The sequence below is a fragment of the Scophthalmus maximus genome, chromosome 14 (genome assembly GCF_022379125.1).
Source record: "Scophthalmus maximus strain ysfricsl-2021 chromosome 14, ASM2237912v1, whole genome shotgun sequence".
NCBI lineage: Eukaryota > Metazoa > Chordata > Actinopteri > Pleuronectiformes > Scophthalmidae > Scophthalmus > Scophthalmus maximus.
In genome coordinates, this window is record NC_061528.1 from 13,069,140 (window position 1) to 13,094,939 (window position 25,800).

Genomic DNA, 25,800 nt, shown 5'->3' on the forward strand with positions numbered 1-25,800 from the left:
GACATTGCCCCCCATTATACATTTTGTTCACCAGATAGCATTGACATGTTCATTTTTCAATTGTACAACGTTCTGCTCAGTTCACGGCTTGGTTGCACAATTTTAAATATGAAAGAGACGAACACGGTATCCTTTCATTAATGGAAGGCCAAAAACTGTATCCCTAATATTGACGGCTGTACTGTTCATAAAATGATTTAATTATCTATGATTGATCTTGATATTGGTGTCAGTATCAATCGTAATCATTTTCCTATATATGACTATACTAATAGTCATATCTAATAGTTTGCATTCTTGACGAGGACAGCACAAGATTTCCATGCACAATTGCATCAATATGAAAACAATATTTTGCTTACAAATGTCGCAAATTATCTCACAGCAATATGTGTAATATGTGTAAAAAAAAAAATATATATATATATATATATAGCTGGCTGCACACTTAAAATAAACCCGGTGTGTTCTTCAGTAGCCTACACTGTGGTCCAGTTACAAACACTTCACGAGTGTGCCACCGATGTCTCGTCGCCGCATGCGACCTGGCCGCAGCCCCAGAAACAGGAGGCCCCTTGTAACCTAATCGATCGGCCGGCGGAGAGGCAGACACCGGCTCCGCGCTCCGCCACACGATTCTCAGTGTCAGACCAACTTCCCGGAATAGCCACTGGGAAGTGGCGGGTGGCTGCTCTGCGCTGCTCCGGGGGAGAGATGGAGGAGGAAGTCAGGGGTGGATTAAACAACTGTTGCTTTTGCTGCTGCCGCTGCTGCTGCGGAGCCAAACTACCTCTCAGTCGGCGCGTCGTGGCGCATGCCGGGGCGACAATGGAGTCTATTCCAAGCCGAGCCGTGCAGCCTGGATCCAACGCGCAAGTTCACCGGAACATGTGAACTCCTGCGTGTTTAAGGTAAATAATAAAACAAAGACAACAAAAAAAAAAAAAGAGAGAAAAAGAAAAGGGGGGCGCGAAATAAACACGCGTGCATGCATCCGTTTCCTGCGTTAACTCAGCACCGCGCCGCCGCTTCAACGCGGCTGTTCGGCATAAGTCGACCATGAACAGGCTCCACCGACGCCTCAGACTGGCTGGAGGCGCATGTCTGCAGCAGAGGCAGACGAGGAGCGTCTGTCTGGTGACTGGGAAGCCACACGGGCTCCGCCGTCGACTGCGGTGATCGGGTAACCTGTTGAATGGCAGCCGCCAGTCGGGTCCGAGCCGTGCGCACGTAGGCAACGCGAATACAAACCACTTAACGTGAGGAACGATGACAACGAAAACTCGCTGCACAATGTGTGTGTGTGTGTGTGTGTGCGTGCGTGCGTGTGTGTGTGTGTGTGTGCGTGCGTGCGTGTGTGTGTGTGTGTGCGTGCAGCTGATGGTTATTTCCAGAGATGCTCTGTCGTCTGCCAGGTAACCGCTCCCTGTCCTCGCCGTCTCATCTGCCTGCACATCTATGAGTTTTTAAACCTTTTTTAAATATATATATAGATATATAGATATATATTTTGTTGCTGCTTACATAAATAATAACTCGACCTTAACATCATGTTGTAGACAAACTAGGAAGTGGTGTCAAAGGTGGCGGGCCCTATTAGTTTGAAAAAACAAAAAGGGGGGTGTGTGCCCCCCCCCCAATATGTAATGGGACAATTGATTGTGTTTGGTTGTAATAGTGTGGTGTACCATTGGAGGAGGCGGTGGTCCTGCAGCAGTGCTTTGCCCACCACACCTCGCGTTGTTCCCAATGTCCCCGCAGCAGCGGCCGGGGACGACGCGTAAAGCTCCGCCTGTAGCTGTGGGAACTCGAGTCACATCTCCACATGGCCTGCCTACGGATTTTCTGTCCCTTGACTGTTGAAAATACCTTGGCTGCTCCCTGCCTCTGTGGCTAATTCCTTAGGAACCGGTGGATCCAGTTTGATCCATCCCTCTCTTTCTTCCTCCACCAAACCAACTTGTCGAGTCTTCCCCCTCAGTGTTCCTACTGTCAAAAAAACAAGCAACAACAAAAAAAAAAAAAACCCCACACACGAGACAACAGAAGAAGGAAAAGTTCACCGCGAGCGGCTCGGCGAATAGCTGCGTGACTTGTGGTGCAAATGTCACGTCAGGGTCGGACTGAGTGAGCGCGGAGCTCGATGGGAGCGTGTCGGTGTTGAAGTGGAGAGTCGACGGGACGCGCACGGAGAGTCTTCGACGCAGACGCAGCCGCAGCAGCAGCCACCTGTAGGACTGTACATGCGCTGCCCCTCAACCTCCCTCTGCTTTCCTGAACTTGATCACATTGGTTTGCATGTTTCCCTGTGACCTTAAAGAGGTTTATTTTCTTCCATAGCGGGAGATCACTGGACGGAATTGACATTTTCGTTTGTTTGAAGGGAGGTGGAGACAATCCAACCAACCCCCTCCCTCCCTCCCTCCGTCCTTGACTGAAACTACCAACTATCTCTGGCCAGGGGAGACACTCAAGGTATTTATTTAAATCAACCTTTTTTTTCTTGATGTATTACATGTTCGTTTCTGATTTCACTTTACTTTTAGTTTACTTCATTCAAGATCCTGTTAAGAAGTCAAGACTGCATAGAGGTACACACTTTTTTCTACGTAGCTGGTGAGGGAGATTCATTTATGAAACTTTTACGGACCATCTGCAGTTTTCTTAATAGTCTGAGATTACCACCATCTTTATTACAGCCATTTGAAAATAGTTCAACCTAAAACAAAGTAGTATGGATGCAAGGTATTCTGCATTTGGCCTTATGTTGTTTTTCCCCCCCCTTAATGATGGATGGGTTAAGTTCTTCAAGGAAGCCAGTACTAGTCCTGTTGTACAATGCAAAGTTGTTGTGTGCTCAGACAGAATATTAAACAGAATTTATATATATATATATATATATATATATATATATATATATATATATATATATATATATATATATATACATAAAAACCTATACATAAAAATGAGACTAAAAACATAAAAGTAATGTGACAATAGACACCATCTACAATTATCATGCCCATAAATGTTCACAAAACATGAAATTAAAAACAAGGGGATTGGATCTCTGCACGGTTGAATGTCTTTTGATAATGTTAACTGCTATAGGTGATTTTTAGTTATTTAATTTTCCCTCTCTTTTATGTTTTCAAGGCAGTATCAATTTCTAACTGTAGAAGGTAATTATATATATACTGTATTTCATTTTGCCTGTTTTGAGTTTTGAGACTGCAGACAATTTAGAGATAATAAGAGTTATGATTTCACTTCTACTCAGGCGAGGATGTACTTTCGACAGAGAATATGAAACTAAATCATGGCTGTTCACATGAGTGTAGCACGCTAAATATACAAGACTACTCCTCTCTAATAAGTCACAGCCTCTATTTTAATGGACCCCTGTACTCTAGAATTTATGCATCTACAGCTGTAATATTAATGTGATTTTAAACTAATTGATATAGTTTTCAGATCAATGGCGTTTGTATGAACACATGATCAAGGTTAAACCTGGAGATGCGCATCACCGTTTGCATACTATTTACAAAATAAGCCGCACAACTTTTGAAATACACACATCCAGTTAAATAACTCAAGGTTAAATCGAGAAATGTATGCATGATTGCAAAACGTCTTCATATCAGAGTTACATAAAAGTCACGACGGTGTTTCTTTTTGTTCCCCTGCAGGTCTCCCAAAGCACCTGAAATGGAGGCTCCCGATGGCCACAGTGCTAGTAAGTCCCCTTATTGCTTGCACATATGGATCAATGCACGCGGACACTTACTGATTCAAACGTTATGACCAGAGACTTTATATCGAATGGTTGTCTGTGTTTTGCTGTACTGATGAGGATAATGATGACTTTAATGAGTTCCGTGTGCTATTGTGTTATTATGCCATTCATGTGAGGAACTTATTTAGACTTCTTTTGGGGTCCACTTTTTGACATAATGATGATACATTTTTGCAAAATACAACAAAATAAATATTTCAAGGGATTTTCCCCTAGTGCAGCCTTTTTCCTGTTGAACCCTTAAATATTAACAACATCCTGTTGAATGCAGCAGATACTGGATGTGCACTTTGTGGTGCTCCATTGCCCTTTGCTGGTTTCCTTTGGGCAGGTCTCTCGAATAGCTTCCCTGTCCCCCGTGAACTTTACTTTAGTATTCATGTCTAAAAACAGGTAGCATGTTGTTGATGACATCGTGGGGACTTTTACGTCTCCATTGGGGGTTTGTTCTTGTTGGAACACTTGGCAGGCCGGGTTAGGAGTGGTGGCGGAGGAACAAATGGAAGCTCTTCCTTCCCTTTGGTGGGTCCGTGGGTAGCTTCTGAAATGATAGTGTTGGAAATAGTTTGAATGTGTTCCGTCAGCATTAAAACAGCGGAAACCACACCTTTGTGGAATTCAACCATTTGCATCGTAACTGCTCCCACCTTTTTCACTATATGTTCAATACATTAGCAAGTCACTGCTGACTATAAGAAAAAATTTAGGTCAATCATTGTCACTGTTTTACACACAATGCGCAAACACCATTACACTCTTCCACATGCACCACTAGACCCTACTTCACTTAATCCTACCAGCCCCTTTAATTTGGAAACATGTTCTTCTACACAACATCAGAGAGCAAACAAATACTTTCTTATATGCATATTCGCAGAATTCAATTTTAACAGTCATTCATACACAACTAAGCTCCATCCTAATGTACAAATGGAAATAGTATTTTCTGTGTGTTGCAAAAGAAAACATATATGTATATATTTGATGGGAAAAAATGTTTAAACTGTATGTGAGGTAAAGTGGTACAAGTTCTCTTCCATCAAGTGAAGCCTCTGTCTGGTTCTTTTCTTCCAATGTTTTGGGAATTTATATTGCTGTAGGATGAATGCCTGACCAACCAGTCCTTCTTCCTTTGTCACTTGCCTTTTTTCGCACCATTCTAATTGCAACTTACACTACTACTTCCTGCAGTACAGCATTGTCCTACTAATGCACTGCCTGGAATTGGCTTTTTTTTGTACCTTATGTAGTTTACTGCTTAACCAATTTAAGGTTGTTCACTGGACTTGAATATATGGCGGCTGAGGCTGAGCTGCCACCCACCCACACACACACACACACACACACACACACACAGCTGGTGTGTACATTATTAGTCTGCCTGTATGTACAGTAGTTACATTGGCCTGTAACGACATGAATTTGTATAGGATAGGATAACAGTATCTGTGAGTCATAGTATGAGACATGCAGTCTGAGAGTGAATATAACTGTATGCGATTGATAACTATTGCAGTTTAAATATCTAATAATCTGTCATGCTGTAGCATTGTATAAAACATACACATGAAAAAGAAGTAGAGGTAACATTTTAGAAGAAGTACGACAACCTGGATATTGTGCTTACATAATTTGAGGCCCTTAAATCCACTGTCGCTAATTTCAAGGCTACTCAGTGTCCGAACATTATTTTCTAAGAGAAATACTTTCTAATTGCTCCAACTCGATGGTGGTGGCATTAAAGTACAGACAGGTGCAGACACATCCGGTGTTACAAACAAAGCTAATGGTAGCTGACTGAAAGGATGAAGCAAATTAAAAATAATGAGCTGGACGAGTAGTCTTCACAACAGCCACGCTACTGGTATAAACCTTGTCTAACCTTGTGTTGACATTTTAACCCTGGCGTAATTTCTGTTGAATTAAGTTTCAGATCATCAATGAGATCCATCGGCCTCTGGACAAGAAATAATGTCATTACCTGCTGAGCTCCTGCCCAATAATCTGAGGAGAAAAATATCATCTTTGAAACAAAACGAAACAAAAAAATGTTTCTTTAATACCTTCAAACTGCCGCAGATTTATTTAAAAACAAAATCTTGATCCGCTTGACCAGCTCATGTAGTAAACATTAATTAGTTTCACTGTCTAAAATGTGTTGTTGATAGTTGTTGTTCCAGCCAGTGTAACCAACAGTTACATAAAGTATATGAAGACAGCACCAATAATAATGTAAATGTGACACAGCCAGAGACTAATATGATTATTACATTTAAAAAAAAGTAAGAAGTTAAATGAATGCTCTCATATGCCTTACTTTGTTGTTCCCTTGGTCAGTGGTGTTTGAGTTTCTGTGTTTTATGAATCTGTGTCTTAAGGAAGGTTCAGAGTTTGACTGGAAAAACCAGCTCCCATACACTGTGTATCCAGCAAGCCAGATAAAAGGACCTTGTCACTCCGGAAAAGAATCCAGTTCCTCACTTTGCTGACATAGTTATTGTTGAGGCTTTATTTTTTTCTGTATCTGATTCACTTCTACCATCACAAGCAGGCAAATGGAGCTTGACCTTGGTTTATTTTGGTTATTTTAAGGGCCCTTGTCATAACATTTTTTTTTCCTGAACCTTGATACCATTATAATTACTAGTGCTCTTTTATGAATAAGTTGTGAAATTGAATTGACTCTTAATAGATTTCTATGGTCATATGGCACCTGAGATGAGTCAGCATTAATTACGCCATTTGTTCCTTTCCATTTGCCAGCACATTCAATTATAACATTTGGTAAGTTATTCAAAGTACCCATCCCCCAGCGAGTCTTAACTGTTTAATATCCTGATCTTACTGTTCATACAAGATTGACTCAGCAAATGCATGACACCAACGCTAAACTTCTGTTCTGTCCATGCAAGCACATACTCGCCAGTTCTTCTGACATCAGAGGTTTTATGGGTAAAACGCAGATTCTCCGCTGTCTGTGTGGCTGCATTTGACCAGTATGAGCAACAGATGAACATCATTTTAAGACTTGATGTGACGTCTGATTACCAGTGATTGCCTAAAGACATTGGAGGACATCAATCTCTCTTTTGATGCCAGTGGTTATGACAAAAGAAGACGCTGACGGTACTGTCATAATTATTCTTGAATTAGCACACATTTCAATATTTGACCCATATTATAATTATGTGCGAAGGAATTCACAGTCTTTAAATTATTAATGGTGGGTTCTTATTTTAGCATTTTGAAAATATAAAATATTCGTTAATTCCTGAGACAGTCTAGCTGTGGTACTGCTAGGCAGCTGTCAGCGTTTGCTACAGTAATGGAAAATCCTTCATGACAAATCTGGGCCACTCCTGTCTCCAGGACAGCATTGCCAAGGGATAGCCAGTGTCGGTCACCTGAGATTTCCTCCAACCCCAACCTGTGCAACTTGAGCCCAGACCCAGGGATTGTGTCATGGACAGCGTCTCCCAGTATGCCCCACTCAGTGTGGCTGTCAGTACAATGGAACAATACCACACAAGAGGGTTGTCAAATGTACAAGAGCTGTCACAACAAGAAGAGATCTGACACTGATTTGTTTTTCATGTGTGAGGGTTCATCGCAGACATGTTCAGCGCGGACAAATTGCAAGACGGCGGCGTTTGTAGCAGTTACAGGTGTAGCATGTAGTGCGGCCTTTCCAATTTTACTGAATTCCCCCTTAGCTAAAGCCATTGCTACATCAATTGTAAATGTGCCAGGCAGTGTCTGGAGTCATCATAATTCCTGCTTTCCAGTTTTTCATAGTTGTCAGTATTCTTGAGGAAAACCTTTTAATTGTGCTGGTGGTGAATGATGGCTCGCTGTGGTTCCTCAGGGATCTGACACCTGGGTCAGCAGGGGTGTTTGCCTGTTGCTGCTGCATTGTTGTGGTGACCCTGACGGGGCTGGGGTGTAAGGGGATAAGGGATTGATTTGCTCTCCCTCTGAGTGGACACAGGGCTATCCATAGCCTGGGTTCTGTACACACTGCTGAGAGGATGCAATCTGATCCACATTTGCTGGACATTAGGATCCCATAGGTGAATGAAGACGGTTCATTTAGTTGCCTTCTGCATTCTGCAGTGTGACCTCCATAGAGTCCATTCAGGTGAGGCTCGGAAGGTGATCTGAGAAAGATGAAATTATTCTTCATCTGAGACAAAAAAAACACCCAACTCAAGGTTCCTGTATATTCTGTGAACAGTTTGCTTCGCTAGAAATTTGGTCAACTTTTATTTATTTTCACGTCAATGTCTTTAATGGTGAAATTTTTTTCCCACGGCCATCATAAAGATAAAAATAAATCCTTCAATTATTTGCTTTCAAACCTTTTCTTGAGCCCTGGTCCTTGAGGTTGTTTTCCCCCCACATAACAACATTTTATTGTATTGTATTGAATTACATTGTATTTGTACTGTACTACACTATTGCACATCCCAGTGAAGAATGCCGTGTTTGTCTTCCAGGTGATGCCCAGTGCTCTCCTGGTAAGGAGAACTCAAGGATTTTGGCGGATATGTCAACCTCTAATGGACAAACAGTTCCTCAGGGTCCCAATTCCCCCAGCGGTGAGAGCAGTTTCTCCCTTAAACAAATAGACTGTTCCAACATCAGTGTTTCCCACAAACGTAGGTTGTGGTTTTTGTTTCAACTGAGTGGGACGCTGGTGGAGGGGTGGTTACTCAGATAACTAATCACACTGGATGAGGCATTTTGAGCTTTTCAGTATTCATCTGGATTGAGGGAGCAAACAATCGGCATCAGTGGTTAAGAATACACATTAACGTTAGCCCTTTGCATAAGCAGTTGATATTCACTAGCAGCTTCGCTAGCTGTCTTCTCTATGGTGAACAGACCTCACGGACAGGTGAACAGTGAAAGATGCGTGTGAGAGAGAGAGGCACAAGGTGGACGCACTGCACACAGCTCTGCAATGATATCTATATGGGGGGGGAAAAAAGAGGTAGAAACCAATAAAATCTATGATGATGCTATTGTTGCGGGCTGCCACAAGTAAATCAATGTATGGGAAACACTTAACTTAATTAATGCTGATCATGTTCTCTTTGTTACGTTACTCTTAATGCAACTGAACTCTTTCAAAAGCCTTCCAGGGAAGGACATATTTCTGTATTTCCCCTGAACAAAGGTAGGCTCCTATTTTGAAATACAGTAGATGTGTGAAGGATGTGTTTGCATTAGTTGTACCAGGACATTTACATGGAAATTGTGAGCCCATCAGAACAGATGCTGTAGATGGTTCAGTCAGTGTCATGCATGGTAGCTTGCCCCCATCGAATGAGTGAATGAGGGACATAATGCAAACTCTATTGCCCTTGACCCAAAGATACTTGGTTCCCCTCAGTGTATTAACCTGATGCCTCAGATTAGCTTTATCTATGCCGCTGTGAAGCAGTAAAGTAAAAAAAGGGGAAACAAAGTGAGACAACAGAGATGAATGAGAAAAGGGAAGCTCGGTTCCCAGAAGTTTAGAGATACAGGCAGGTGGGCAGGGCCATGGTTTTCACAGGGAGATACTCTTCACCGATAGGACCTGTTTTCATTCTGGATGTTGCTTAAAATGATTTGCCATTTGAGGTTTAGTTACAAAAGAAGGGCTGCTCCTCATCATCTGTTGAATATGAGCATGACGCGCTTTTAAATTCCAGAGCCAAACCTTTAAAATTTGCAAGCTAGAACATAAATTATACATCGTGGACCTCCGTCTAGTAGTGAAAGGTAAAGGAGCAGACCGTTTCGGGTGGTAAGATAATGCCACAATGTCATTGTCATAAAGGTGTATTGCAATACCTGTCAACCCTCTGGATAAATCGCAGACTCGACTGCACTGTATCCCAAAGAGCCGTGGACATAAATCAAATGATGGCTTTTTTCCTATCAGCCCTTTCAAGTGTATCCTCATCTGACCACTCTATGCTTCTGACTATGCCACACTGGAGAGACAGATGTAAAGATGCAAAGAGCTGAATAGCAAGGACGTTCAGGTCTGCTCCGCGTTGCCAGGATACAGCTGTTGAAGACATTGGTATTGGTATAAGTGTTGTGCACAAACTGTGGCATTGGAAACACACAGCCTAAGTTTAAAGAATGCAGTTGCTTTGTGGAGATTTCTCTCTACAGTCTGTAAAAAAAAAGGGAACTGTTGCCTAATTCCTCCATTTTTTTTTTTACTGGCTCCTGAGAGTTAAATGGATTCAGTCCCAAAGCCCGAGGGGACAGTTGATGTATGCAATCAGAATGATGGCTTTAGTAAAACAACCACGTGCTCACAATGTAATTATTGCCCCTGTAAATCCCAGAACAAGATCATCAGGTTCAGGAAGTTTTGCTTGGGAAGTGCCCAGACTTTTCTGTGACATTTCCCCTTTCATATGCATGTTAACCCATTACCAACACCAGGATAAAATGTGTAGTGTAAAATGCTCCCAAGATTTGGTGGCTCTTTAATGAGTGCTGTTCTTTGAAATCTCTCTGCTGTATGGGGAACAAAGTCACAAAGTAATGACTAAAGCAGCTAAATCCCCGTGTTCAGCGTGCAAATTGTTTTGATATTGTTATGTATGACAGATTTTCAAAGACTAAGCAAATCAAAAAAAAACTGTAAAAATGTTTTTCCTACATTTTGCTTGATCACAGCAAGCATTTTGTAAAATGGTATTTTTTTTTTATTTCATCCAAGCCAAATTTACTCCTTTATCTGTGATGATTAACTTCAGTTGCTAAGACTTCCTGTGGTAAACAAACAAAGACAATCCATATCTATCCAAAGCTCATCTCATGTATTTGTTACAAGAGAAGAAAATTACAAGGTACTTAACATATCCAGCAATGTTGGCTTGAGAAGGTGCTTCTGTAAATCCGTTTTCTCGTCAGCAGAAATGTTCACAATGTATAGAATCCACACATTTATTGGGACAGGACCGGAGGTGAATTGAACCAGTTGTAGCTGTGTAAGTTTTGTGTGTCTCATTGCTTAATGCTAGACTATTATTTTTTTTAACATAATCTTTTGCCCTTGTCATCCAGCCGGTCTCCCAGTGTTTGTCAGGTGTTCTAAGCTACAGGGCCTCTGACACTCCCTTTCTACCTAGGGACAGCCAGGAACCAGACCGGCCTGTTTCTCTTTTTTCTCCCTCTTGTCAGTTAGTAGGATACCCCTACATGTCCATTAGCGATGTCCTTTGCACATCTAACCCACAACAGTCAACACATGTCCATTGCAGATCAACCCTCTCTACCTCCAGTCCGCCCGGGGCATCCTGAGACAGGACGAGTTCATCTCAGGCCTTAATACAGTCCTACTTAATTCTACAAAGTCAATTTATGCTCAAATCCTAACCTAGTCCATCTCCATCATGCAACCCAAGCCCAACCTATGGGCAGGTTGGATGTAGAAGCACTTTTATGGCTCCCCAATTTCACAGCCATAGATCACAGATGAGATTTCACTCTGCAAGCTGAGCATCTCAGGATTACTACTTTTTATGTTTTTACAGAACTGACAATTAAGCAAGAGGAAGAAACAGCACAGGAAGAAACAGCACAGGAAGCTGACGACAGAAGCCCAGCACTTGAAGAAATAGGCCAAACAGGGGAGGAAGGAGGAGTATTGGAGGAATCCATGACTGGTAGCCCAAGCAACATACAGGATGGATCATCTGGGCCTAATATGACAGCCGATGCAGGAAGTCGACAACCAAATGGTACCGATCAGTACATTTCCAAATGCCATTAAACGCGAATAATTCATTTTAGAAGCTGTCTCGTATAATTTGTGCAATTAACATTCCGCAAAAGATTTTTTCTTCTTCCAACTATTAGAATCAGGGCGGTGCATATGTTTTTCCTTCTGAGTGAGTCACAAATCATTTTGTGTTCCTTGGCAATGGGTGTGAAGGGCTTTTTTGTTTGCTTTGTTTTTTGTTGAAAGACAATGGTTTAGACATGGAATTATTATCAGGAAAAAAATATCCTTGGAATCCCCCAAAACCTGTTCCAACTGACGCCATGGTGGCTCCGGTTGTCAAAGCATTAGGATCACATTTCTGTTTTCCATCTGCCTGAAGATCAAAAGATTTGCTATTATATCAAAAGACAGTAACTGTGTACAAGGAAAAAAATATGTACATGCATGTTTTGTGTACTGCACTACATCATTCCACAATATAATACTCCCCACGCATTCTTTGCAAGGGAGATGTCCAATCCCATTCATTACTCAAGGAGTATATTTCCACGAGTATATGTAGTCACTTTTGTTCAGTGCTTCACATTGGTACTGAATCGGCAGTACGTCCATTTCCCTCGATATGCAAGTGGGGAAGATGGATGTTCAGTTAAATTAATAATTTTTGTTTGAGTCAGTTCATTTGAATTAAAAAAACAGTCTAACACAAGTATTATTTTTTTTCAGTTTAGTTGACCACAGGGCAGTTCTTTGGAAAAGGGTTCAGTATTGTAGTAAGAATGTTATTTGAACAGTTGTTTTTGTTTCTTGATTTATATCTACTAGATGTAGTTCAAGGAGTCATGTGTCGTGTGAGGTCAATCCAATGGACTTGATATTTCATTTATCGTTGCCGCAGTTACCAAAGCAGAAAAATAGTTTAATCAAGAAGGAAAAAAACTTTGCAGGGCTGTTGATACTTTCCAAAAATGGCTTCCACCATGTGTGGTTATTGACTTCCTGTGTCTGCCTCTATTAGGTGACAGGCCATTCCAGTGCAACCAGTGTGGTGTCTCGTTCACCCAGAAGGGAAACCTGCTGCGACACATCAAGCTGCACACGGGTGAAAAACCCTTCAAATGCCCCTTCTGTAGCTACGCCTGCCGGCGGCGCGATGCTCTCACTGGACATTTGCGCACTCATGCTGGTAAGAATCCTCCTCACACTCGTATCTTCTCTTTTTCTCACCCACTTGTCTCACCCAGAGGAGGCTTCATTAATCAGAAGGGATTCAACCCATAACCATTTTAATGCTGGGATTGACTACTTTTATTTTGAGAGACGGACCATTGAAATGTGCTTTTTCCCCCAATAGTTATGCTTATGTGTTACATGGCATTAATTGTTGCTTGACAAACACTTTGTTGCTTTGGAAATCAGTGATCTCAGAACTAAAATGTACCATGAGAAATCCAAACCATGTTACACCAGGAGGAATGTAGGGGGATTCAACATAATAACAGTCTTTGTGCTAGATGGCCTTTTTTCAATTTTTCTTTAAAAAAGAATACGACAGGCTGTTTTCTTTAGCTCTTAAATGTTCACCTCATATATTTATTTCTTTTGAAGCTTTGTGTGCTAGCCATACATGCTGGTCGGTGACTCTCTGTGTTGTATTGTTGTTAAAAGGATGCAATAGGTCTTTTTTCATGCGTATGTTATAGAAAGAGTGTTTTGTGGTTAGGTACCAAGGACATGCTGTTGCTAAGTTGCTCGACTCACTAAGGAGGAAACTATCTGTGTGTTGAGAAATATGTGGAGTGGTGGCTGTCTCTCTCAACTGCAACCCACTTTCCTATCAGAGAGGATATGCGCTCCCCTCTCTGGCGCCTTTGAAATTAAGGTCAGACAATAAAGTCATTTCTAACTGCAATGCCCCCATGGGGTTTACTCATACATAGTTCTCTTTTTAGGTAGAGCGGACGTGTGTGTTTAGGTGTGCTTGGGTTCATGTTTGGTTTTTGCATGGCTGTAATCTCTAAATCTGGCCAAGTTGTTACTGGTCTATTTCTTTTACACATTTGTTGGTATCTATTTTATCCACATCTATCTGTCACCATCAACCATGATTATTTTTCCGTTTTCAATTCCTGTATTGTCCAAATTAATTTCTGTCACATCCTCCAACCTTCTTCTTCCCTGGTAAATCATGAGTATTACGGTTAGTTGCATCTGTCATCCTCTGGTTATTATTGCGGCTTCATGAGGAAAGTGAGGAGTATGACAATGCTCTTTCAGTTGTGCACAGCAAGTACTGTTGTGCTGATTCTCTTGTACACACAGGGACTGATTACTCACTAGTCTCTGGGTACTGCAAACCTGGCAGCTTTGGCCTGGTGCCCTGCCAGGAAGAGCAGGTGTAGCCAAGAGAGGGAAATAAAGCAAAGAGAGGGAGGTCAGGCACCAAAAAAAATGAAGACACGAGTTAGAGCCTGCAAAGAAATGTACAGGAAAACAAGTGTTCTTTTTTCACTTGACCACAAGCCCACATGCCAGTCTAAATGTTGCAACGTGACATTTGACTTTGAGGCGCCTTGGTGAAATAACAATGCAGGAAAATCACCGCTTGAGAGGCATAGGATTTTGCATTTTGTTTGATGGGAGATCTCAATTCAAGCCAGTTCCCGTTTATTAGCCAAATACAATCAGTCAAGTGAGTCTGATGTGCAGTGTGGATGGGTTTGCATGAATAAGAATAGCAGCTGAAAGGTCTATCCAACATCTGCACAAGGCTGTGTGGGTGGCTATATCGATATGAAAAATTAAGTGTGTGTGCGTGTGTGTGTGTGTGTGTGTGTGTGTGTGTGTCTGTGTGTGTGTGTGAGCCACTGAGAACAACGGAGTGACACTTTATTACACACTGCCTACTCTGCTTCTGTTTCACAGCTGGAAAGTAGCAAAGCAAATTGTTTCCATGATGATGTTTCATGTACAAGTCACTCTTTCACTACCCAGAATGAATATTAGTGCAATGACCTTGCAGGTACACGTAAACTGTAACTTAAATAATCTTGAAACCCTTAGTCATTAGCCACAACGTTTTGAATCTGTCCATACTCAGAAAAAAACGATAACCTTGTTTTGAGTTCTGCCATTACAATGTCATCTATAGAGCACAGGAGTACGAAATGACTTGTTTTGACTTAATAGAACAACCAAAAAAACTAGTATAAGATTTGGTTCATGACTGGTAATGGATTTATTTCACCCGCAAAAATCATCAAGACATAGTCCAAGGATGAGAATATAACATTTACAGCTGTAATATTTAGAGTATTCTTGCGGAATATATTAAGTGTTGTTTTTTTGTTGTTGTTTTTAAAAAAAAATACATTCACATGTTAATTATCACCTACCTCATAATGTGTGTGTGTGTGTGTGTGTGTGTGTGTGTGTGTGTGTGTGTGTGTGTGTGTGTGTGTGTGTGTGTGTGTGTGTGTGAGTGTGTCAGACTTTGTTCAGCAGACTGAGATGACTTTTGGTTTCTCTGTTCTCACAGTATCAACAGCACTGGATCATCAGCACATCTTCTTCTAGTAATAGCTGTCACCATTATGCCAGTGGATGTCTTACTACACAGTTACTAATGATGGTGCCTGGGTCACATTCGTAGGCTTATGTGGCTGCCGGTTCATTCACTCCAGTCCCTTGATGAGCCATTCTGTTCGTTTTGAGAAGCCTTTATTCTACCTCAGCTGTGTCTGCCTGCGTAGGATTCACTTTAATGCAGAATGTTGAATTTTTTATTTTATTTTGTAAAGCATTTTCAATTCAACTGTTACTTCAATATGGAAATACTGCATGTACTTTCTTTGGACCAAGTTGGTAACATTGGTGACCTTTACCTGACAAATCTGTTCTGTAATATTGTTCGGTAGGTAGGAAGGAATTGAATGAAATAGAAATGGCACAATGAATCATAATCCACCTCCTTAAAATTGGAGATAGTTTCCTACCACCGCCATGGGAAGATCAACTCTGCTATTCACTCATGCTGTGCCACGGCAGTGGGAGTTCACTTGACGTTTCAGAGACCAGAGTGTTTTGACTTCTTGGTGCAACTATCGGTCGCCCACAACTTGGGTTTTCTGTCTGGCAACAGTTGTGTGGAATCCTCACACTAGTAGTGGAATACCCGTGATCTCAGAGGCTTGCTTCTGGTTTGTTTGTACTACTGACTGTTCACGGTATTTACTACTACGCACTGCCTGCAGTGAATGAGATTAATATACTTTCCCTTGACTATCTTCACTTTTAGTTGGCAAACCGCACAAGTGTAACTACTGTGGGCGAAGTTATAAGCAGCGCACGTCCCTAGAGGAACATAAAGAGCGATGTCATAGCTACCTGCAAGGAATCGGCTTGGATCCGACTGCCCACACTGGTCCTTACACAGGTAAATCGTTTGACTGAAATTGTAACCATGAAAATGAAGGTGGATTATTAATGAGTAATGGAATCAGTAATACAATACAATGAAATTCAGCGTAACAGTTGAATGTCAGAGGAGAAAATTGTTTTTAATTGGTTTATGTACACTATATAGCTTTTTAAAATGTATTATTAATCAACTGAAATTAATAAACTTATGGTTTGGTGGGAGGAATCAATTTAAAATAGTAGCAAAAGACAAAAAACGATGTGAGGCTTATATTTATTCAATATACATTAATGCAGATGGTTTTGTCGTTATTTATTTTTTATTTACTCAATTTGTGTTCATTAATTTGTTCAACTTTTATGATTTGATAATAACTTGAGTAACTCACATATTTGCATTAATTCCATAATTCATTCTTAAAAGAAATATGTGTAAATTTCTTATGGCTTTGTAAAGAGTAAACTCAGATCATGAATTCATTTCTGGCCATTGTTGCAAAAATAATAATGAAAAGCTGGAAAGGTCCTAAAAAAGTAAATTCTGATTACACATCTGCCATAAAAGAGATTTGTTCATTTTAGTAATCTGACTATTTAAATTTTTTCTTGCTCTTTCTAATTTCCCTCCCTTCTCAACCTTCAAGGTGAGGTTTCTAAAGAGCCAAGGTCCATGTCAGAGGCCAACACCATGGCAACCTTTGATCGTCCGCCCGTTATTGAAAGGCTGCATAGCAACGTGGGCAAGAGGAAGAGCACCACACCTCAAAAGTTTGTGGGTGGGTATGATGAACATAGGCAGACAGTCAACGGTCTGTCCACACACACACCCCCCCCCCCCCCCACACTGATTGAGTAATGTGGACTAACCTGCTTTTGAGGAGTCATAGAATGTTTAAGGTTAATTCTTATCATTTAGTGCCCCTTGCTACTGTTTTTACTGTTGACAAATTCTTGATTTTTTCACTCTCGTAGTTCGAGTTAGTTTTCCCTTCCTTCTATGTGTTAACGTTATAGAACATTTTATATAACACAGCAGCCATGCACTACTTATGAACACAGATTATTTTTTTTTCTTTTGAACTCAGTTTTATTTGCCACACTATTAGAAAAAGAGATTGAGCAAGCTAGAGCGAGCAGCTGACTGAGAGGCAAGGAAATGTTTTTCACTCTGTGGTTAGGTACACCTGTAACTTTGCCATTGCTCTTATTGAGAGAAAACAGCTCACCGCATCCCTGTTCAGGAGGGGTTAAACAGCACAGTAGATGGATGGGGCTTTCCACTTCATTAGACTCGTATGTACAAAACATCAAGTGCAAAATATGAAAAACAAGCACTGAAACATTAGCAAGATTTGAATTTGACAAGATAGAAAGGACATTTTGTGAAGTCAAGCCATGGACATTTCTGTGCATATTATCTTTCGGTCTTGTCTAATGCTTTTGCATCTATACTCTTCATGTTTTTTTGTTTGTTTTTGTCTTAATCAATTAATTCCAAGCAGTCATAGTGCTACTCTGTTTTATCCAGGTGACAAGATTGTTCGCTACAGCTACCCTGATATAGGCTATGAGATGGGGATTAAGTATGAAAAGCAGGCTGAACTGATGCCAGCCCACATGATGGACCAGGCTATCAGCAATGCTATCACATACCTCGGATCAGACACCCTGCGGCCCATGCTCCACCATCCAGGTCCACCGCTCTCTATGGCTGACGTGGTGCCCATGGTCAACCCCCTCTACCACCATGTCTTGCCACTGGGCCAGCGAACAGAGCATCCAGGAAATTGTGATTCGCTGCCACCACATCCACCTCATCCCCACCACTTCTCCACAAACCCCACATTAAATGGCCCCACTGCTTCGACCAGGCAGGGCAAGCTGCCCCAGTCAGGGCACGAGGAATCTCCCAGCAACAGTGGAGTTGACTCTGCTGACTCAGCGCGCAGCAGCCCTCAGGAGAGGCGGGGCTACCATGGGGGCAACCCCCCTCCTGGCCTCAGGTCCAGTCCAGCGGTGGTCTGCTCAGGTGAGCGGGTGAGGGAAGCATCACCAAGAGCTGTGGCAGGAATGGGGACTGGGCTAATGCGAGTGGCTGCAGAGAGGCCTGTGAGCCAGGAAGGGGTGCGTGTGTTTGGACGAGAGGGCCAGGAGTTGCGTGCCTTTCAGTGTGAGCACTGTCGGGTGCTCTTCCTGGACCACGTTATGTACACCATCCACATGGGTTGCCACGGATACAGAGATCCACTGGAGTGCAACATCTGCGGTTACCGCAGCAAAGATCGCTATGAATTCTCCTCTCACATAGTCCGTGGTGAGCACACCTTCCAGTAGGAGGATGGGTAGGAATTAAGAGGAAGACGAAGAAGGGAAAGGAGCAATAGGCTGATATCCATTCTTATCCCCGACCTCTGAGACTACGCCTGAATAGCACTGTATACAAGTGTAGCACAATCAAAGACGTCTTTTTAAGCTACTTTTTGTCTATCAGAACATTTGCAACAATCATATGAAGGTTTGGGCCAAAGATACATTTTCTACGTATTTAATTCATTATTAAATATAGAGGAAGGAAGGTAATTTTTTTTTCTCCTGAAAATGTTGATGCATTTTGTATAGAGCAGCTGTCGAACTTTGACCAGTTCGTCGTCTTCTTTGTGTATTTTGGAAAAGTCTTGTCTCCGTGTTCCTTCACCACCTTGCAGGCTCAGTGTGGTAGATAAAATTTGAGTTTTAGTTCAATGCTACCGATAAGAGGTTAAGTATGAGAAGACTTCAAAAAGTCTTTAATCGAAAGTATAAATAATAATGATTACTACATTAATATCATTCATATGTGCTTGGTGAAAATTGAGTTTTAAAAAAAAATATCTGGTCTTTAACGATAAACATGTTTAATGTTTTTTTGTTTTTGTTTTACTTTTTGTGTACCCTATTGCCTAGGCCAATAATAATTTTCCTATGAACACCAGAGTAATGGTATGAATGTCTGGTGCTGTGTGTTATAGCTACAAGCAGTTTCCTGAGCATTGGACATGATGAGTTCAGAGAACGTGGAGGCTTTGAGTGCAGTCTATGAAGAGAAGTGTCAATACAAGTAGCAAATCAATGTGTTGTTGATGAACAAAGACTAAAACTAGTTTTTACAGATGTAAGATAGATATATATATTACAATTTGTAAACTAATGATGGAAATCATAAATGCGTTTTCCTATTTAAAAAACAAACAAAAAAAACAACTACCTCTTAACAACTACTTTGTAACAATCAGACGGTGTTAAAGTCTTCATTGATAGATTTAACATATCGACTGATATTGTGGTTTTGTATGATGATAAAATTTTAAGTTATATTTCCTATTGCTAATGAAAAAAAAAAGATTAGTACTATGCTTTCCAATTAACACTAGCTGGTAAAGCATTAACGTACCACTCATACAGAAAAAGAAAACGTCACGCTTTCTGTTGGTTGCTTGTACAATTTTTTGTAACATTAAGAGAGGTCCTGTACAAAAATAAACAACCAAATGAATTACCTCAACCCCCCTCTGGAAAATTAAATCAATTTGACTCCAATGTGCATATTTGGCAATTTGGCGATAAATACAAGAAAAAAACAACCTCAAATAATCGTGACATGCATATGCACAGGAAGCATTTTAAATTTAGACATTTTTGGTTAGGTTTACTTACTTTCAGTAAGTAAGTAAACCTCACTTATTTACTGAAAGTTTCAAGTATAATGAATTGGGCTGTAAATAATCAAATACATTTATAAAATGTACCCTGTAAAGTGACAAACATTGTTAACTAATTTAATTTCTATTTCCTGAGAGTGAAATTAATAGAATTAAGTCTATTATGACTTAATTCTCTCCATAGTGATCAGCCTCTATTTAGTTTACACTTAGGACTGTTGATGATGAAGCAAAGAATACAAAGTGTGGCCTAATTATTCTTGTTAGCCCTGTAACCTTAAACCCCTGATGACTCGCGGGTCATGTTGTTTGCAGTGTTGGCACACGGCTAAATTGTTTAACTTTGAGTTTCGCAGATTGTTTGATACGTCCACATTGTCAGCCTAACCTGGCACAGGGTCACAGACTAAGATGAGAAGTCAACTACCTGGCTGGAGTATGATGATTTACGGGAAAGGATACCACTGATGTACCTCACTTTATGCTTTGGGTCAGTCTCTATCGATCTATCTAGTCCACTTTGTTTTAGGCCAGATGTATATAAGCTCTTTTTTCAGATCATGGACATAGGGTCAGGTAGGGCCTGCGTTATTGGTGTTATTTTCTAGCACGCTCAATACCCACTGATACTATATGTGTGGCGTCAAAACCATCATTCATTCTATTGAATTATGTAATGGCCAATACAGCAAGACTCTACAGCTTTGTCTTTGGCAACTTCAAACAGCTTGAAATCAAGCCTAACGCCTAAAATGTATCACATTGTGGGAATTGAGATAATTCTTGATGTTGGTTTCTTACTAGAGATGTTCCGATATTATTTTTTCCCTTCCCGATACCAATTCAGATACCTGGACTTGGGGTATCCACCGATACCAAGTACCAATTCGATACCAGTGCATTTAAGAAAACAAAAATGCATATAACATATTGTAACAACTGTATGCTACCAACCCTGTATGGAAGTGAAGATTGCGGTCGTTGTTTGGCCTGGCTCAGGTTAAACCCTTCGAAAACACAGAAAAATAAGCCATAGAACTTATTTTATTCAAAAGAACTAATATAAATGAATATAGTAATAAAAACATTTTCTATCTTCAAATAGCTGTTAAAGTGTAGCCTCATCTTATGATAATAAAAGACCCTCATATTTTTAGACAGTTCTGTAACAGCAACTTCAAATTTCAAAACTAGATAATTAAATAACAATTGATTGAAAAACATATCAGAACAGCTCTATTTCTTAATGGAGTAATATTAACCGGCTCTTGTTTGAATCAGGCTGCACTTTGACTGCTCATCACAAACAAGCGTACATACACACACACAGACACACACACACACACACACACTGATGTCTTTAGCTTTTCCTTGCTCTTTGAATATTGCTCTTTGCATTGGCATAATGCTGCCACATTAATGTATGACCTTTTACAGGCAGCATGAGCAAGAGGAAAAGTGAGAGAAGTGTGGTTACCACTTAGTTCTCTGCTGAAGGCACTTCCCAAAGCAGATAGCATTCCGAGTCACCTCTGTAAACCTGCTCCAACATTAAAAGCTTATGTAGGCAAAATGTAAATTCACCTCAAAAAGTATATTTTCCATAATTTAATGTATGTTTAAGGATCACAGATTTAGATCCATAGAGCCAGTCGCAGCTCCTCCACAGTTACTCAACGTTACACATTATGTCCATTCTCTGCTCATAGGCAGCATTTGTTTGTTTGTTTGTTTGTTTGTTACATTAAAGTGAAGGTAGAGAAAATAATCTCTTGACAGAACAATTTGCTGACATGATAAACACTTGATTGTTCTCGACGGTTAAACTCAGTGATCTATTCATCCATGTTACATATCTATTTTTTTGATCAAAAGGCAGCTTTTTATCTGTTAGAAAAATTGCTTCTCTTTTGCATAACTTGTGCCCGGCTAGCATAAAAACGTACTGTCTGTAAAGCATTGGCACTGGAAATTGTTTACAACTCGCAGCTGTGATATTGACTCTATACATTCCTCTACTATAATATTGCTGTACATATTTACCATGTGAAAGCCATATCTGTGTTGACAGGGGTCCACCAAAAAACAACATATCCTTTAAATTACCCAATGGTTTAAACAAATTGCAACATTATAAACATTATATATATATATATACATTCGGTGACCTCTCATGTCCTATGAATGGCGGCATTATTATCCTGATTTGTCATTAAATATGTATGTGTGTATAACCTTTTTTGCTCCCATATTAATGTTGTAATAACGATATCCTTAGCAGCGATATGAACAAAACAAGTCAGTAAAACAGGACTTCTGTCAGCCCTCCTTTGAAGTGTGGACTTTACTTGAAAATCTAAATCATTGGCATTGTTTCAGATTGTGGGGATGTTGTTTTGTAAATTTCGAAAGGGAGTGTGCTAAATGTCTATTTTTCTGCTGAAATGTTAATGCAAATAGTTTTGTGAACTTTGTGTGTATTTTTTTTTCAAGTTGAAAAATGTTTACAAAAATGTAAAAGACAGGGATCAGGTACATTGTATTTTTTAAGAAATAATATATGACCGGTGTTTATGACATTATCAGAAAAATGTGTGTCGATTGGTCATCTCAGATGTTGATAACAATTTTCTGATGTGAGGGGTCTCAGGTATTTGTATAGGTTGTGTATTTTTATGTCCTACAATATGTGATTTATTTATCCCCAAAAAATGCACATTCATTGAAATGCTTTGGTAATTTCTCTTGACTTAAATCAGTCCAGTACTGAATGTGGTGAAGCACGTTGGAGGATTGTTCAGCCCTGTTTTTCAGCATCAGTGACAATACATGAAGACACACTGCAGTGAAAAATACAATGTATATTTGGAGGCATGGGTTTCACTCTTATTAAAGAAAAGATTTAAATCTTTTCCTGTTTTGTAAATTATGCAACAGGAAGTGAGACAAATTGTTATATGGCTTTCTTCAAAACATGCACACTGTATAATTGCAATTAAAAGATTTCATCGTGAGAAAAACGGCAGTGCTTAAATATTGTAAACAACATGCAAGAGCATATCAGGAACAAAAAATGAATTCAACTAAAAAGGTTTAAATATGTGTTGGGATTTGTCTTTGAATTATTTGTGTCATAACTGTGACTTTGAGCATAATCACTGAGGGGTTTTGCTCATTAAAGTACAAATCCACAAGCATAGACGATGTCATCTAGTGACATTTTGTAAATGAGTGACTCTGTGGACTCAGCGACTACCTCGCCGTCGTGACACCCTGATGTTTTATTTGAATGGAAGGCTTCAATAGTCAATCAGAAAATGTGGCCTCATCACAACAGGTCACTGTCTCCTGGAGTTTAATTGTTACTTTGTAGCTTAAAATCCTGCCCATAGTCCAAGATCTCCCTCACCACAGTCTGTGTCTCTGCTGTTCTGCGTAATGAGAGGCTCATTCAAATTCAACAAGTGTATGGTTATGAAAAAAAGAAAAACTTTGTGAATTCCAATTTTCTATTCTATTCTATTTTCAATTTAAACCACAGTAGGTCCTGGAAAGTTCCTGGAAAAGATGATGAGAGTGAGACCAACAGGCCCTGACTGTGAAGCACAGGCAATAGACAGCCAGTGTTGATTTCATTTAAAGTCAAACAGCAATCAGTCATTTCAATTTCAGTTACTAAAAAAATATGTACAACATTGTAATTATTCAATATTTTGTGGCCTATCAAAGATGTGAGTGGATGGGCTTTTTTTGTCTCTATTTTTTTTTTTGCCTTCTACAAAACCTTGCCTCAATCGGCATTGTAAGACTGCTGTTTGTTCCTCCCTAGTCTTTGTCTATGAACAGGTACATGAAGGCGCTGGAGCTTGTTGAAGGCTCTAAATGTCAGAGCAGTCTTCCTCACCCCCTTACTTCTTTAATCTGTGTATTGCACACACACGCACATAATCACACGGCAAACACACACAAAATCAAAGCTGCTTGAGGGCGGTAGCAAAACTGAGAAGTGAAAAGCCTGAACAGACCCCTAACTGTATCTTCTCATCTTCAGATTCTCATATTTACCTGCCTGACAGTTGAATGTTTGTTCCCAACCAGATCATATCTCTGTTTGACTCACAACACAGGAGCGATACACCTGCTCTCACTTTGTGGTGGCGTTCATCTGATAGAAAGCCCTTTTTCTCACACATTTCTAGAAAAAAATAACAAAACAAAGCAAACCAAAAAAAAAGAGAAAAAAAATCATGGCATTAATTTCGAGCCATGACAGTTTACCGTAACTTGACTCAGAGAAGGCTGCAGTTTTTGGAAGCATGCAAAATAATTCCGACAACTGTAAATCATGTCAGTACTGTGATGATTGAGGGCTGTGTTTCAGTGTCATTGTCAGAGAGAAGAAGAATAAAACAGAGGTCAAACTCACAACAGTCAATGTCTTTTATGGCACTGAGATGAACCTAGCACTGGGAGGGTTAGATCACCACTTTATTTAAAAAAAAAAAAAAAAACGTAATGCCAACTGCAGCTTGTGGTTCAGATGAGGATTTGATTGACAAACCATATTAAACAGTAGCAGAGTGCTAAATATTGTGGAACAAAATTGCTGTATGAAATTATTTTTTAAAGCGCTGTCTATTTAACACCTTTGAATATACCAAAGCTCTTAGAAGTAAGTTAGCAGCTGCCTTTCAGCCAAGTTATTGGTAATTCAACATAAAGTGTGAAGTGAAGCATGTTGTGTCGTTGCAAACAAGTGCTTTGTATCTGAGGTCTGAGATCTGGAAAATGAACTGGTGAGTCAGTGTTAGGTTTGATGAACCCTCATTGAAGATGAACCTGCTGGAACCCTAACCGGATGGCGTGGTCAGTGTCCAAAGCAGTAAGTAGTCTGGAGTCTTGGCATTTGCCTCGGACCCGTCTGATCAATGAGCCATCTGAGTTGTCTGAAGTGGACTAAACCTGTTTAGTTTCTAACGTCATGCATGAAATCATAGTCTGAAAATCCCAGAGCTGTAGAATTGATTTTTTTGGGGATGCTGGGTGCATTAATCATCATACTCATAGTCACTCGCATGTCTAATATTCATGTAAGTGTTGGTCTTTTCTTTCTCTCCTCAGGACAGAGGGCTGCAGCAGCTTTGTGGCTCTGGTTGCGAGACTTCCTCTGTCGGGTTCCACTGTCCATGCCACTTCTTCTGCAGATCTTTTTCTCTGATAAGTGTTATCTGGAGGTGTCAAAAGCATTGGAAACCACTGCCATCCACACCTACGTGCACTGTGCATTCACAGAGACACTTTAGCACCAAAATACACCAAGTTGTGGCACTGGACTCTGACAACCCTTCAGACTCTACGCAGCATGTCAAGAGGAAACCAGGTTGACAAAAATTATAGAATATTAATGGAAACATTTTCCTTACGTACAAGACTGATGAATACACACAGATGGCACGGATACAAAGAATTATATGTGGCTTTTAACACTATCAATTGTTGCTGTATTTTCTGAGCTCGCTGGAATCAGTGTTGCTGTTGTGTGAGAAAAAAAGTGGAGTAGCCTGTCGGCTGGGTTTCAAGTTACAGAGCAGGGAGCACTTCCAGCTCTTTTCTTCAGCCGAGTGAGAATCCTCCTCAGCGGGGTTTCGCAATCGCCTGGTGACGAGTCCCATTCCTGTTTTTCCTGCCAGGTAGTAGTGGATCTTTGGCCTGGCCCTTAAATCTTCACACAAGCCAGCAATGACACACGCTCACGCATACACACACACACACACACACACACACACATGTACAACAAAAACCCACACTCACACACACCCAGTTCGTTTCTGTTACACACCCATATTTTACAAAGTATTAAGGCTAGTTGATACACTGGAAATCTGGTGTCACACACACACACAGTAGCTTTGTTGGGCGTCTGTGGTGCTTTCATTTGATGTAATGTGAGAACCTGGGAAAATAATGCAATTCGCAGACTGATTGGCGAAATGTCAGTGTTGAAACACTGGAGGCGAGGCAGTCGGAGTAGGTGGTGCCGCCGAGCTTGAGAACCTGTGGGGAATACTGCATGGCTCGGGTGGTTATCTGTGCCTCTGCGGCTCTCTCTGCTGTACCAACACACTTGGCTGATGCAACATGCT

At 40.5% G+C, this 25,800-nt stretch overlaps 1 protein-coding gene across 7 annotated transcripts; it reads left to right on the forward strand.

The window, feature by feature from the left end:
• Positions 1–496: 496 nt before the first annotated feature.
• Positions 497–22,759, forward strand: ikzf2 (IKAROS family zinc finger 2). 7 transcript variants are annotated; one of them, XM_035604152.2, is made up of 10 exons: positions 1,285–1,415; positions 1,679–2,231; positions 2,341–2,475; positions 3,696–3,742; positions 8,299–8,400; positions 11,350–11,556; positions 12,559–12,726; positions 15,838–15,975; positions 16,604–16,735; positions 17,488–22,759. In XM_035604152.2, the coding sequence occupies exons 4-10, from the start codon at positions 3,715–3,717 to the stop codon at positions 18,291–18,293; spliced, it is 1,581 nt and encodes a 526-aa protein (XP_035460045.2). In that variant the 5' UTR covers positions 1,285–1,415; positions 1,679–2,231; positions 2,341–2,475; positions 3,696–3,714; the 3' UTR covers positions 18,294–22,759. The 7 variants fall into 7 exon arrangements, with proteins under 7 accessions (XP_035460050.2, XP_035460044.2, XP_035460047.2 ...); XM_035604151.2 differs by lacking the exons at positions 1,285–1,415; positions 1,679–2,231 and adding an exon at positions 498–911; XM_035604154.2 differs by lacking the exons at positions 1,285–1,415; positions 1,679–2,231 and adding an exon at positions 992–1,259.
• Positions 22,760–25,800: the final 3,041 nt, after the last annotated feature.

Coding starts and splice junctions, on each gene's coding strand:
- ikzf2 (XM_035604151.2), top strand. CDS start 3,715: ATGGAGGCTCCCGATGGCCACAGTGCTA. Junction 3,743..8,298: donor TCCCGATGGCCACAGTGCTA/GTAAGTCCCCTT, acceptor TTTGTCTTCCAG/GTGATGCCCAGTGCTCTCCT. Junction 16,736..17,487: donor CACACCTCAAAAGTTTGTGG/GTGGGTATGATG, acceptor TGTTTTATCCAG/GTGACAAGATTGTTCGCTAC.